Source organism: Lampetra fluviatilis, chromosome 1 (assembly GCF_964198595.1).
Source record: "Lampetra fluviatilis chromosome 1, kcLamFluv1.1, whole genome shotgun sequence".
Classification (NCBI taxonomy): Eukaryota; Metazoa; Chordata; class Hyperoartia; order Petromyzontiformes; family Petromyzontidae; genus Lampetra; species Lampetra fluviatilis.
This window is the reverse complement of record NC_136275.1, coordinates 2,800,546-2,814,617: the sequence shown is the minus strand read 5'-3', so window position 1 is coordinate 2,814,617 and position 14,072 is coordinate 2,800,546. Positions and strand designations below refer to the sequence as shown.

The 14,072-nt window shown below is 49.3% G+C and overlaps 1 protein-coding gene across 1 annotated transcript; it reads left to right on the top strand.

The window, feature by feature from the left end:
- Window positions 1-9,991: 9,991 nt before the first annotated feature.
- Window positions 9,992-11,918, top strand: LOC144932186 (protein reprimo A-like). Its single transcript, XM_078856171.1, has one exon. The coding sequence runs from the start codon at window positions 10,488-10,490 to the stop codon at window positions 10,869-10,871; it is 384 nt and encodes a 127-aa protein (XP_078712297.1). The 5' UTR covers window positions 9,992-10,487; the 3' UTR covers window positions 10,872-11,918.
- Window positions 11,919-14,072: the final 2,154 nt, after the last annotated feature.

Sequence of the window (14,072 nt, the reverse complement as noted above, 5' to 3'; positions counted from 1 at the left end):
AGCTACTCAACGCGGCCCTCCCTCGCGCATTTAAATTCCAGAAACCTGCCAGCGCGTCGCGCATTTTCCTCTGCGCCGCATGAAACGGCGCGCGTGTCCTCGCGTCTCGATAACCTCCCGGGGAGGAGGAGGAGGAGGAAGAGGAGGAGGAGGAGAAGAGGAAAAACAATCCGCACGGCAGAGCCCCCCCCCCCCACGTGCAACGCCCTCGCGCGAGAGGCTACTGTGGGACCGCACCGGACGAGGCGATATGGGACGCAGCGTTGGCAGGGCGGAAAGAACGCGCCGAGTGGCAGCGCGTCTCGTTGCATTCATTTTGCGTTGCGTATTAACGGCAACGAAAAAATATCGTCACACAAACGCACACAATGGCAGTGCTTAGGGCACTGAAGCGGGAGAACAATGGCAAAGTGCATCACCCTCCTCCACCATCCTCCTTCACAAGAATGGGTCGTTGCTGTCATTTCAGCTGAGTCGGTATCCTGTAAAACCTGACCTCCCTCGGCGGGGGGGGGGGGAGATATCCATACCACTCTCACAAGAACCGCCACCACTCTGTCTTGCCAACGTCGTCGTGAATTCTGTTCAGACTCCTCTGAAAAAAAAACGTTTCGATGGGTGGCCGTGAAGGGACGATAACTTCAACTTTCGCCAAAAAATAGGTAGTCCCAGTTTTCAAAAACGAACCTCGGTGTGGAGCTTCCGTCTGAGGGTGGGTCCTGAGTCAGTGGTGGAAACTCCGCTGTCCTGTGGCAGTGGCCCATCTCTCTAAACCAATTCGGTGCTGCTCATTCCACTAAAGCCAGAGGGGCGATTCTTCTTCCGTATGGCTGCTGGTGTAGATGCAAAGCGACAACTACAAAGTCACATTCAGGTGGTCAAGCCAGACAACTGCAAGCGGTGTAGTATCGTCATCATCATCATCGTCATCATCATAAACGTCATCATCGTCATAATCGTCATCATCATAATCGTCATCATCATCGTCATCATCGTCATCATCATCATCATCGTCATCATCGTCATCATCATCGTCATCATCATCATCGTCATCATCATAAACGTCATCATCGTCATAATCGTCATCATCATAATCGTCATCATCATCGTCATCATCGTCATCATCATCATCATCGTCATCATCATCATCGTCGTCGCTGTGAAGTCTACTTCGTTTTTTGTGGATCGGGGCACATTCCACGTTGTGCGGTCTCTGTTCTGGATGAGCGCAGTCGCACACTGCTACTGGAGATGTTTTTATTTCCCATTCATCCGGTATCTGCTGCTGCTGCTGCCATGGGTTGTGCAGTGGATGTGGTTTGTGGTGGACCGCGTGAGCTTCGTGGAAGTTCTAACCCCAGGAATATTTTGCGGTGGGTCTTTCACAAGGTGTGTGTTTGTGAGTTCTTTCGAACTCCATTCAGCTCTCCAAGCTTCAAGGCGACGATGGGCTGAAAAGCAGTTAGTGGCTATATATATACTGCACTGTACGTTGCCCAAGGGCTTAAAAAAAAAAACATTATTTCGTCAAACACGGCCTTTTGCAATTTCTCCGCACATTAGTAAAATTACAAAAACGCTATTTTGTGTAAACAGATAGACCCCATCAGTATGACTGTTAATATTCTTCAATTGGTTATCCGTACAGCTCGGACAATAAGGCGTAGTTAATTCCCATGTATATGTAAACACTACGTAAATAACGAATAGATACAAATCTTCACCAACAATCATTACGTTCCTGGTCTGTTTACATCTTGTTAGCATTTTTAGTAAATTCTCAGAATTTATGAGAAATATGTTAGGTAAAAAAACCATAACCTGGTGACACTCGCTAAACACAGATTTCAGGCTTGAGCCTCTTCTCTAGTTTGATGGTTTAATGTCTTCTCCAGTTAGATGCTGCTGAATAGGCTGGTAACGGGAAGGTGGAGTGGTAGTGTAGTGGTTAGCGTGCTTCGCTAGCGACCCAGTTCAATTCCGGCTCACAGCGAACACCAGTGACGATTATCTAAACTGGTCCTGGACCTCCCCTAGGTCGACTTAGCCTCAAATGAGTACTTGGTGCGGTGTGTACTCATCAACACTTGCGAGACAAAGGCGGCAGGGCGTGGTGCTGGCCACCCAACCCCTTTGTGTACCGTTCCGGCTTTCACTGGTGGCAGCTAACAGCACTTGCCCCAACAGTCTGTTAAGAATTTTTTTAAATCTAGATAAAAAAACTTTTTTTTCAGTCAATTCAGTCAATTATTCAGCCCACAGAATACTGTCGTAAAAGGTCTGTTTTCCAAGGCATGCTGGCTTTAGTGCCACTTGCCAAGCTATACATATGTCACGAAAGCCACAGCACCCTCTCCAAGTAGGTCACCTATGCGACGACCTCTGCGCCACTTGCTAGAAATAATGGCACACCGTTCGGTCACCACGTGCCAACTTCATGGTATCCCACGGAATGACGGTGCACGCGATGCCAATTTCCACCAACTCACTGGACGGAGCTTATTAGAACAGCCCAGCAAAATGTTGCCAATGCACGAGTCTGCACGGTGATGGAAAAATACTGGCCCCGCGGAATATGATGTCAGCGCGTGATGTCAAAATAAAGTCGGGTAATTGTGAGATTTTGGAGCCTAGTTTGGGTGGTTGGCAGGAAGGTGGTTTTCTTCAATATAACGGGATTTATAGTCACATTGCTGTTATTTTCTTCTCATTTGTTCATTTTCTCACCTACAATTGGAATGATTTCATCATCTGCCGGGCACGTGAAATGGGGCAACGCTCATGAATAGCAAGTTAACCAAACAAACAAAAAAAACCCACATTCAAGCCGATGCCAATCACCAGTTTTCCGAAATTATGCCATTTGTGCGGAAGAAAATATATCTCCATGCAAACCCCTGCAAATGACTAAATTGAGATCACAAAGCAACATCGTTGTCCTCGAACTTTGCAAATTTGGCACGACCCTCCTGATAAAAAACAGTCTTCTGACTCAGGCGTTCCTGGATAAACAAACAGAATGATAATAGCAATAATGGAGTAAAAAAAACGTTCTAATCTAATTGTTTTAATCGGTATGTTTGTATAAAACTTAATTACGGTAATTTTGCATGCATTTGCGTGGAAATCCGTGAGAATTCTCCACGGTTGGCGCGTCCGACTAGCACGGTTGGCTACGTGCGGTGCGAAAGAAGTTCAACATACATAAATAAATACGTACATTTAGGCCGAATAACTTTAAGTGCCCTCTAGATCTGAAGCTTTCGTGACTGAAGGAATTCTCCATACTCTTTGGTTCTTTCGGTAAAGTCACGTGGGTAGAAAATAAAATAAATCACGACGTTTCGGGCGCTTGTGTTTGCGCCCGAAACGTCGTGATTTATTTTATTTTATACCTACGTGACTTTAAGTGCCCTTATACTGGTAGGAACCTCTTGGTTACACCAGCCCACAGGGGATTATTGTGTCCGTCCGTCGTGCAGGGAGGGGCTGGGTGAAGATGGAGGGGCTGGGTGGGGAGATGAGGGTGGGGAGGGGCTGGGTGGGGAGGGAAGGGTGGGGAGCGGCTGCGTGGGGGGTGGGGAGGGTCGGGTTGGGTGGGGAATGGGAGGGGTGGGGCTGGGTGGGGAGGGTGGGGTTGGGTGGGGGATGGGAGGGGTGGGGCTGGGTGGGGAGGGGCTGGTCACCCCGTGGTGCCCTTATAAAACTCAACGTTTAACCTACTCACGCCGGCTTGTGCCCGCCCTCACAGTCGGGCATATTTGCGGAATACACCACGCCGCCGTTGACCCTGGCCATTGACCGAGAAACCCAACGTTCCTACCAGCTCCCTCCGCAGGAATGTGTTTATTATCAATATGGCTGTCCACTTACGAATTGTGACTCTTGAGGTACATGATCAGGGACCAGGTTCCAACAGGGATATTCGTTCCTCTCTGCCCGGAGCCCGATCGAACAGAGACGGACCTTAGCCTATGGGCATCTGGCAGTTCACCACCATTGGTTGACTCGAAGCCTGGTCTCTGCTCAGCAGATGCTGAACGTCGAAACCACTCTAGAGGGTTTGTAATTTGTCGTTGAACTAATGCTGCTGAAATGATGCACTCCCAGAAGGCAGTATGTCTCATGAACGGGTACATTTTTAAACTTATCTCCACATATATAAAAGGAAAAGTTGTAATTATGTGTGTCTGTTCAAAATGTTTAGCGTATTTCCCGACATGCAACAAACTTGAAATTTGCCATGTGGGTATTTTACAGACTGTACACCATGCAAAAATTATGAAAATACACTTTATTTTTAATTTTTTTTGGGGGGGAGCTCAATAATGCATATATTTTTTGCACGGCAAGTGAGCTGTGACGTCACGTCTGTCATGTGACCCGCGCACGTGGAGGCGTAACGCATTGTCGTGTAGTGGTTAGCGCGCTGCGCTACGAACCCGGCGACCCGAGTTCGATTCCCGCTCACGGCCATCACCGGTGACGATTATTTGAACCGGTCCTGGGCCTCCCCTAGGTCGACTCAGCCTCAAAACGAGTAACTGCTGTGGTGTGTGAACATCGCCACTGGAAAGACAAAGGCGGCCGGGCGTGGTGGATCCAAGTCCCGGGCGAAGCCGGGTAGTATAGCTAGTTATAATATATAATTCGACAGATGTGTGAAGGTGTATTATGTCTGCTCATATATATATTACCATTGCTGCTCCGAGGTTGGCTTTGCTTTTACTGCCATCTGCCGTTGAGAAGTAGTGTAATCATCCAGGGCCTTTCCCTCGTAAAAAAATATCAGTGGCTTATCATGTGGAAATTTACAGCAACCAAATCCTTTAAACTACCTCATATCTCAGTTTCCGTTTTTGTGTCATTTATTAGGTATAGCCCTGTGAGCCATGTGGCTCTTGACTCGGGTGCAACCGCAACAAAACAAAAACATGAACAAGAAACATCTTAAAGTGACTACGCACAACAGAAAAATCCAGGGAAAAACACTGCATTTCAACGCTGTGTGCAAAAATCCCAGTGGGATGCAAGTCAAACAATAACAACCACAAGACAATGTAGATTAAAGTTATCAGGCAAACTCTGTACTACAACAAACATCTGTGCCCAATCTGGAAGATAGACATTATGAGTCTGCACAAATCTTCAGAATAATTTACGAACTTTGTGTTTTATCCATTGCATACAAACATATCCCAGTAAATGCCTCGCCGAGTCTGACCTCTCAAAACGGTGGGTATCGATCTGTCCAACTCGGGATGTTTGGCCATTTCCTTCATGTTGTCAATTCAATGTCTCTTTCTTCTTGGTTATTTCGGTAAAGTCACGTAGAAAGGAAGTAATAAAATAATAAAAATAAAACATAATAAAATACAATTCTCACGACGTTTCGGCCACAACACAAGCAGTCGTCCCCAGGTGAAGACCAGGTCTGTCGGGGAGACAGCGTCTGAATCTCATTCAAAATGAGGACGGCTGCTTGCGTTGTGGCCGAAACGTCGTGAGAATTATTTTATTATGTTTTATTTTTATTATTTTATTATTTCCCTTCTACGTGACTTTACCGAAAGAACCAAGAAAAATGAATCCCTGCAGTCACGAAATCTTTAAATCGAAATGCAATGTCTGTTTGTTACAGGGAAGATCCCGTGTAGCCAGTTACCCAGCTAGGTTTGCAAGGGAGATTCGTGGTGCAATCAGCACAGAAAAAGAACAACATCAAAGTGGTTCTTTGGGTAAAGTCACGTCAAAGGGAAATAATAAAATAATAAAAATATAAAACAATAAAAATTCTCACGACGTTTCGACTGCAACACAAGCAATCGTCATCAGGTGTGAAATCCACAGCAAGAAAATAAAAAAGTGGCGTTTTTTTATTATTATTTCCCGTCTACGTGACTTTACCGAAAGAACCAAGAATATGAATCCCTGCAGTCACGAAAGCTTTAAATCAAAACATCAAAGCGATCCGTACGTAAGGACGGACAACTGCACGTCCGCCAACACGCTCACAAATCTGACGGCTTCTGGATTTAAACGTTCTGGTACTCTAGGCAGCCACTCGAGAAGGCCTTTGCAAGCGACACGTTAAGATGGTCATATTCCATCTGCCCTTGCAGTTATAGCTAGTGTGCATTGTGGGTGCATTGTAAGCACATTTTTCTCAGCCAATTGGCGAATGCCTTTTACCGTCATTCCTGATGTGTCCAAACTGAGGATGTTAGGCCGTTTCACGTTTCACTCGTGCCTTTCTTTAAACAGAGGATGTGACAAGGCCGTAGCCATGGAGTCAACATTGCGGGGGGGACCAAATTTTACAGGGGGTCTGGGGACCCCCCCCCCCCCCCCCCCCAAAAAAAAAAAAATCTAAATTTGAAAACTAATTTACTGCCTAAAATATAAAAAAAAATCACGAACACAAACGATAGGCTTTTTTTTTATTAATTTTTACAATAATGTCTAATAGTGTATTGTATTACGTTGCTCTGCTTTTTCTTATTCATCTTTTCTTGATTCATTATATGTAATGGCAGAGATTAGGGATTTCTAAAGTACTACAATAACCACAATGATATAAACAGAAATATTTTTATAGCAATATATTGGGGGGGGGGGGGGGGGGACATTTTGAGCATATTTTAATATTGGGGGGGGGGGGGGGGGGGTGTGTGTCCCAATATATATTATAATTACGGCCTTGGGATGTGATAAAGGCGGAGCCCTGCAATAGCTCGCTTCACGCCATTGGAGGCGGAAGGGCGTTCACTAGAGGGACCTCTAGAGAGATTATTGAGACCATTGATAGACGACAAATTCATTTTGAAATCCTTTATATTAAGTTCACTTGCGCACTTGCTTGCTTGCTTACGACCGTGCAAATCTTTCGGTCGTTTTTTAACCCACTTCCCGTGATCCAATCGAGCTGACATTTTCCACACAGGCTCGTTGTGCGTGACAATTAATGTTCGTGAAAATTTCTTTCCAAAATTTTACACTTTTTAGGACAAAAATATTATATTTAATTACCAATTGCTTAATGGTGCCATGCAATAATCTGACCCATAGGTGGCAGCCATCTCAAGCCAGAGGACGAGAGGACTCTAGCCGCCACGCATATAAAGGATTTATAGTGAAAACTTTGTTTTTACGGGTTAATTTTTTAAAATTTGTCATTCTGAGCGGAAGGAAACCCGGAGTGATCTGTAAACGCGGTGCTCCGTATCTGCCAGGAGGGGTCGCTGTGAGACTGGACGGGGAGCGAAGCCGCTCTGGTCTTGAGGTTGACTGAGACGGCGAGACAGACACTCGTCAGAGCACGTGTCACAGTGTGCCACTCCCGTGCCATCAGTGTGCCACTCCCGTGCCAGTGTGCCATTCACACAGCACAGGGAGCTAAAGACTCGGGGGGTGATGCGTTTACAGGCTGGTGTGTACCCTGGTCATCACGTGGTGTTGTTGTTGTTGTTTACAGGGTGGTGTGTGTCCTGGTCAGCACGCGTTGTTGTTGTTTACAGGGTGGTGTGTGTCCTGGTCAGCACGTGTTGTTGTTGTTGTTGTTTACAGGCTGTGTGTGTCCTGGTCAGCACGTGGTGGTGTTGTTGTTGTTGTTTACAGGGTGGTGTGTGTCCTGGTCAGCACGTGTTGTTGTTGTTGTTGTTGTTTACAGGGTGGTGTGTGTCCTGGTCAGCACGTGGTGGTGTTGTTGTTGTTGTTTACAGGCTGTGTGTGTCCTGGTCAGCAAGTGGTGGTGTTGTTGTTTACAGGGTGGTGTGTGTCCTGGTCAGCACGCGTTGTTGTTGTTGTTGTTGTTGTTGTTTACAGGCTGTGTGTGTCCTGGTCAGCACGTGTTGTTGTTGTTGTTGTTTACAGGCTGTGTGTGTCCTGGTCAGCAAGTGGTGGTGTTGTTGTTTACAGGGTGGTGTGTGTCCTGGTCAGCACGTGTTGTTGTTGTTGTTGTTGTTTACAGGCTGTGTGTGTCCTGGTCAGCACGTGGTGGTGTTGTTGTTTACAGGGTGGTGTGTGTCCTGGTCAGCACGTGTTGTTGTTGTTGTTGTTTACAGGCTGTGTGTGTCCTGGTCAGCACGTGTTGTTGTTGTTGTTTACAGGCTGTGTGTGTCCTGGTCAGCTCCGTGGTTGTGTTGTGCCGGGCAGGCTGTGAGCTGTAAGTCCAATTTAATGGACATCTTCGGGTCAGCGGGCCGGAGCGTATTTGGCCTGATCCTTGCTGCAGGGATTGCCATGGGGTCTCTTCTTATTCAAGTGCCCCCCCCCCCACCACCCCCGAACCTTCACCATTATTTGTTGCCCGGCACCATGCTCCCCCGCGGCTCCTGTGCAGTTGCACCGCCTGCGCACCGCTGTTCGCGATGGTCGCGTGCCGGGTGTCGCTTCGGCTGTGTCGGCGAGTTCTCCGTCGCAGCGTCAGCGAGAGGAAGCCACCGCATGGAAGCAAGTGCACATTTTCGAAATTGAGAAAGGCGCCGTGCATAAATGACGTCACGCACCTGGGTGGGGGGTGGGGGGTCAGACATTTGTGACGATGTGTGACGAGGGGGGGGGGGGGGTTTGAGAAACGTGACGTCACATCAAAATGCGCAACTTTGAATAAATATAGAATTGTTATAACAACACTCCTACAACATCAGAGTGCAGCGCCACATTAAAAACGCACTACAATGACAATAGTTTAAAGCGATTTGAAGCGTGTTTTATTTTCAAAATGGAAATATGGTTTTGGGGGGGGGGTGGGGCAGAGCTTTGTGACGTCATATTTGAGGGGGGGTCTGACTTTTTATGACGCCGTGTGACTAGGGGAGGGGGGGGGGGTCATAAATCGTCCAAAATCGCGTGACGTCATTTATGGATGGCCTTAAACGACCTCACCTTGATTCGACGTTGAGAATTCAAGTGTATATTTAGATGATATATTTTTTTTTTCCATCTGTGCCTCAGTAGAACGCAGGCAGCACGGCGCGCATCAAGACAAAGAACCCTTTCCGCCAATCAACGTTGCCGAACTATCATCATCAGCGTTTGTTTCTAATTATTTTGGTTGAAACATAATGACTCAGCCTACCTGAACCGATGCGATTAGCGCACCGCTGTATCAATCACCCCACCGGCACGCATTCAAAATCCAGGGCGGGGGGGGGGGGTCGCATTCGTTGGCATTTCAAAAAAATTATCTTGCTGGTAAAATAAAAATAAACTCGCCCACATATTTTAGAAGATTGCGCCGCATTTAGCCACAGCCCCTTACCCTGCCCCCAAATAAATATTCTGCGGAATTTGAGTCTTTGTGTTTCCGTCCATCTACCCGAATAACCTCGCCTCTCGCACCCAACCACTGCTTTGCATATCGATGCAACTCGTGTCAACAACAACAACAACAGTGGAATTTACAACAGTACGACAAAGTCCCCGTGCTTTGTAACGCGCGCTCGTGCATCACGGCACCACACCCCCCCCCCCCCCCCCCATCGCTGCTCTCCGATGGTCGCTCCCCCTCTGTCTATAAAGGCAGAGGAGTCGGGGGAGGTGCCGTCTCTGGCCCCGTATCCGTGCTGCGCTCCTTCGGGTGGTGACACCCCTTGCCGAGCCGAAACACCACAGCAAGCAGGACCCCCAAAACCAGGACCCCCAAAACCAGGACCTCCCATAACCAGGACCCCCCCCCCCGCTCGCCATCTATTAATCCCCCAGTCCCCCCCTCCCCTCTCTCCCATGAGCAGCGCTTCGAAGAATCTGACACCCCTTGCGTTACGCTTCAAAGAGACAGCGACACTCTGTACGTGGTCTCCGTGAGTCGTCCTTAGCGTGGCGCTCCCGAGTCACCCGCTACGACTCAAGTCACCCACCCCCCGCACCCCTACGACTCAAGTCACCCACCCCCGCACCCCCCCCGCGCGCCGCTCGCAGGAGTCATTCCTCGCCACTTCTCGACGCTGCGTCTCACAAATCGATCTCCCTCGCGCTGCGAGCACGCGTCGCTGAGCGCTGCGCTTCAGTCACCCGCCGTGCGCCGTTTGCAAGGAGTCAGCCCCGAGCCGCGTGCACGTGCAGTTGTCACCCTGCGCTCGTGTTCAAAGAGTCGTCGTCGTCCTCGTCCTCGTCGTTCTCGTAGTCGCTGGGCTTCCAGAACTCACCCCCTGCTGAGTTGCTCACCTAAAAGTCGCCATCGGCTTCCAGGGAGTCACCCCGTGCTCTGCTCCTTCGGGAAATCGCTCGCTCTGCACCCGGGCTTCCAAGAATCACCCGTGCCCTCCTCTTCCAACAGCAGTCACCCCTGCGCTCTCGATCCAAGAGTCAGCCCTGTGTGACTCTGTACGAGAGTCGCCCCTTGCGCTGCTCTTCCAGGGGAGTCGCTCTGCGCTGGGGAGTCCCTCTGCGCAGCAGGAGCAGCAGCACCGCCACTGGCGCACCCCGATGCGCTCTGCGCCCTCCTCCATCCCGCGCCCGTCAGCACCGCGCGGCGTCTCTGCGCCATGAACGCCTCTTCCCTGCTCAACTTGAACGCCTCCCTGCTCGCCCTGAACGACTCCCTGGGCGCGTTCAACGCGACGCTGCTGGGCCACGCTGGGGCGGTAAATGGCTCCGCGCTTGGCTCGTGCTGTAACCTCTCGGCACCGGCGGTGGCGGACGGAGGAGGAGGAGCCGGCTTCCAGGCGCCGCTGGCCGACCCCAGGAACCTGTACATATTCCGCGTGGTGCAGATCGCCGTCATGTGCGTGCTCTCGCTCACCGTCGTCTTCGGAGTCTTCTTCCTCGGCTGCAATCTGCTCATCAAGTCGGAGAGCATGATCAACTTTCTGGTGAAGGAGCGGAGGCCATCCAGAGAGGTGGAGGCTGTCATCATCAGGACCTACTGACGGCGCGCGTACCACGCGGTAGAGAGAGAGCCGTGCCGTGCCCAATTTCCCGAGCTCGTTCGAGGCTTCTGTGCCGGACGTGGGGGCTCAACGACTGTCCGTGGTCTGCTGGCTCCGTCGAGCTCGATTGTTCCCAAGACGCACCGTCATCTTGACGGGGATGTCGTCTTCACGCAACCTTCTTGGTCGCTCACCAAGGGGAAATGTCCTCCACGTGTCTCCTGCTGCCATCCCAGGGTGTACGAAGATGTTGCCGGCTGCAGGGCGAGTCGCGCTGCGCCGATTGCACGCTCCCAATGGGAGCGTGCAATCGAGAGACGCGTGTCGTTTAAGCCATTACTGTGGATATCGTCCAAATCCGAGTGGAGCGGTAGTTTCGTGCGTGTTTGTAATGGTTGTCGTGGGGTGGTTGTTTCAGCTGCTGACCTAATGCCGCTTACATTTGGGGAAGTGGGCGCACGGGATTTTGTGGGTGGTGTGTTTCGCGAATATTACTCGAGTCGTGTTGATGATGTCCGGCATGGGGCGATGTTAGCCGTTCGTGGTTCGCTGTGACTGGTTTTCTTTCTTAATTGCTCTGGTGACGGTTTATACAATGTGAACAAAACACTGTATTTTGCACAAAAACGTTTTCTGAATCAGAAGAAATTCGCTTTTTGTACTCTCGGCTTTCCCGTGCAATGAATGGAAATGTGCGTACATTTTGTAACAACAACAAACAGAAATAATTAATTAATTTGAAAAACTACTTTGTTTAATTGGACGCGTTTTGCACGTTTCGCGCTACGTTTTGTAAAGATGCGGTGATTCCGCGCTTAATGCTTTCTCGCAGTCGTGTGTCAACCACCACCACCACCACCACCTCCATCAATGAGAAAGCATGCTTCACGAAAGATGGATTTGTCCTGAATCAATTGATAGCGCATGCTTACAATGTTTACTCTGTATGTGCTTTTCCAATGACGTGTTTACCGAAGTCTGTCAACAACAACACAAAAAATGCCTGGAGCTTCGATTTTCACATCGGTTGCATGGAAGGTACATTATATACACTTATATTTTTGCATGGTTGTTATTATCGATATTATGATGAAACGAAAAAGAATCTTGCCATTAAAATCAAGTTAAATGTTTTTTTGAAAGCATTGGCATTTATTTCAGACGAAACTGATTTGTGCTACTAACTTACCGGAGATGATGAAAACCAGCTCGTAATGAGTGGTTTTGTTAATTTATTTCACGTGAATTGAGAACGTGCGCCTGGGTTATGGTGCTGCACTCGATTAAACGCGCGGAATCTTTATTCGCGCGCTCACTATAACACGCACACACACACGCACGTGCGTGATGGACACACACACGTGATGGACACACACACACGTGATGGACACACACACGTGATGGACACACACACACGTGATGGACACACACACGTGATGGACACACACACGTGATGTACACACACACGTGATGGACACACACACACGTGATGGACACACACACGTGATGGACACACACACACGTGATGGACACACACACGTGATGGACACACACACACACGTGATGGACACACACACACGTGATGGACACACACACGTGATGGACACACACACACGTGATGGACACACACACACGTGATGGACACACACACGTGATGGACACACGTGCGTGATGGACACACACACACGTGATGGACACACACACGTGATGGACACACACACACACGTGATGGACACACACACACGTGATGGACACACACACGTGATGGACACACACACACGTGATGGACACACACACACGTGATGGACACACACACGTGATGGACACACACACACACGTGATGGACACACACACACGTGATGGACACACACACGTGATGGACACACACACGTGATGGACACACACACACGTGATGGACACACACACGTGATGGACACACACACACACGTGATGGACACACACACACGTGATGGACACACACACGTGATGGACACACACACGTGATGGACACACACACACGTGATGGACACACACACGTGATGGACACACACACACACGTGATGGACACACACACACGTGATGGACACACACACGTGATGGACACACACACACACGTGATGGACACACACACACGTGATGGACACACACACACGTGATGGACACACACACACGTGATGGACACACACACGTGATGGACACACACACGTGATGGACACACACACACACGTGATGGACACACACACACGTGATGGACACACACACGTGATGGACACACACACACGTGAATAATGATGTCTGTGAGTCGCTGGTTCTATACTTACCGTAGGGGGTGAAATGATCCAAGTTTGCTATACTTCACAATACGGGAAATACAATCATTGTCAACAATGCTTGACTCAGGGAGGAGGACGTCCCTGCCATGCATAGTCCCATGGGATGTTGGCTATCAACAAGGCAACTCCTATGACTAACTGGGAATGGGACGCAAGCGTAGGATTGATCACCCTGTCGCTGGCCGCCTTTGGGGAGGGTGTATAGTGTGAAAGGCCGAAACATCCTAGGAACCAAAGGCACACTACTGACGATGCGCTCCCCAAATTTCACCAGGCTCACTGTTCATGAACTCTTGGAAGTGCTTGCACAAAGGATAGTAACATCTCATCCTGTGTTCTTGGAATCTGTCACTCCACTGCCGGATGAACGCCTCCCTCTGTTTCGCCGTACTTCACCACGCCGGTCTCGATGTGGGCTTGTGGAGGGTTGGCTGGCTGGCGCCCGCATGGACGTGTTCATGTAACATTGTCCTCTGCCACGTTAGCCCTGGTCGAGATTCGAACTCAGGTTTCCGGGTCAATTTACTCGACACCACCGCTCCACTCCCGCATACTCGTGCACATGTGCTACATGGCAGTATATATCACAATAGCTAGACACGTGTTCAACGGGTATCATGCTGAACCATTAGCGGCTTCATTCCCCGGAGGATATACATTCATCTAGAAACGTCAACCTTTCATCATCCGACCGTCAACGTCACAACCCTCGGTGGCTTCCGATGTAATCCCCCAAATTCGCGTTACAATGAAGTGGTGGTTCATTTACCGTTGGCGGAGCGGTAGGGCCGTTTCTTTTTTTAAATATCGAAATGAACACGGCCGACCTGAGTTTAATTCCCGGCCACGTCTAGAAGGGTAATTGCCC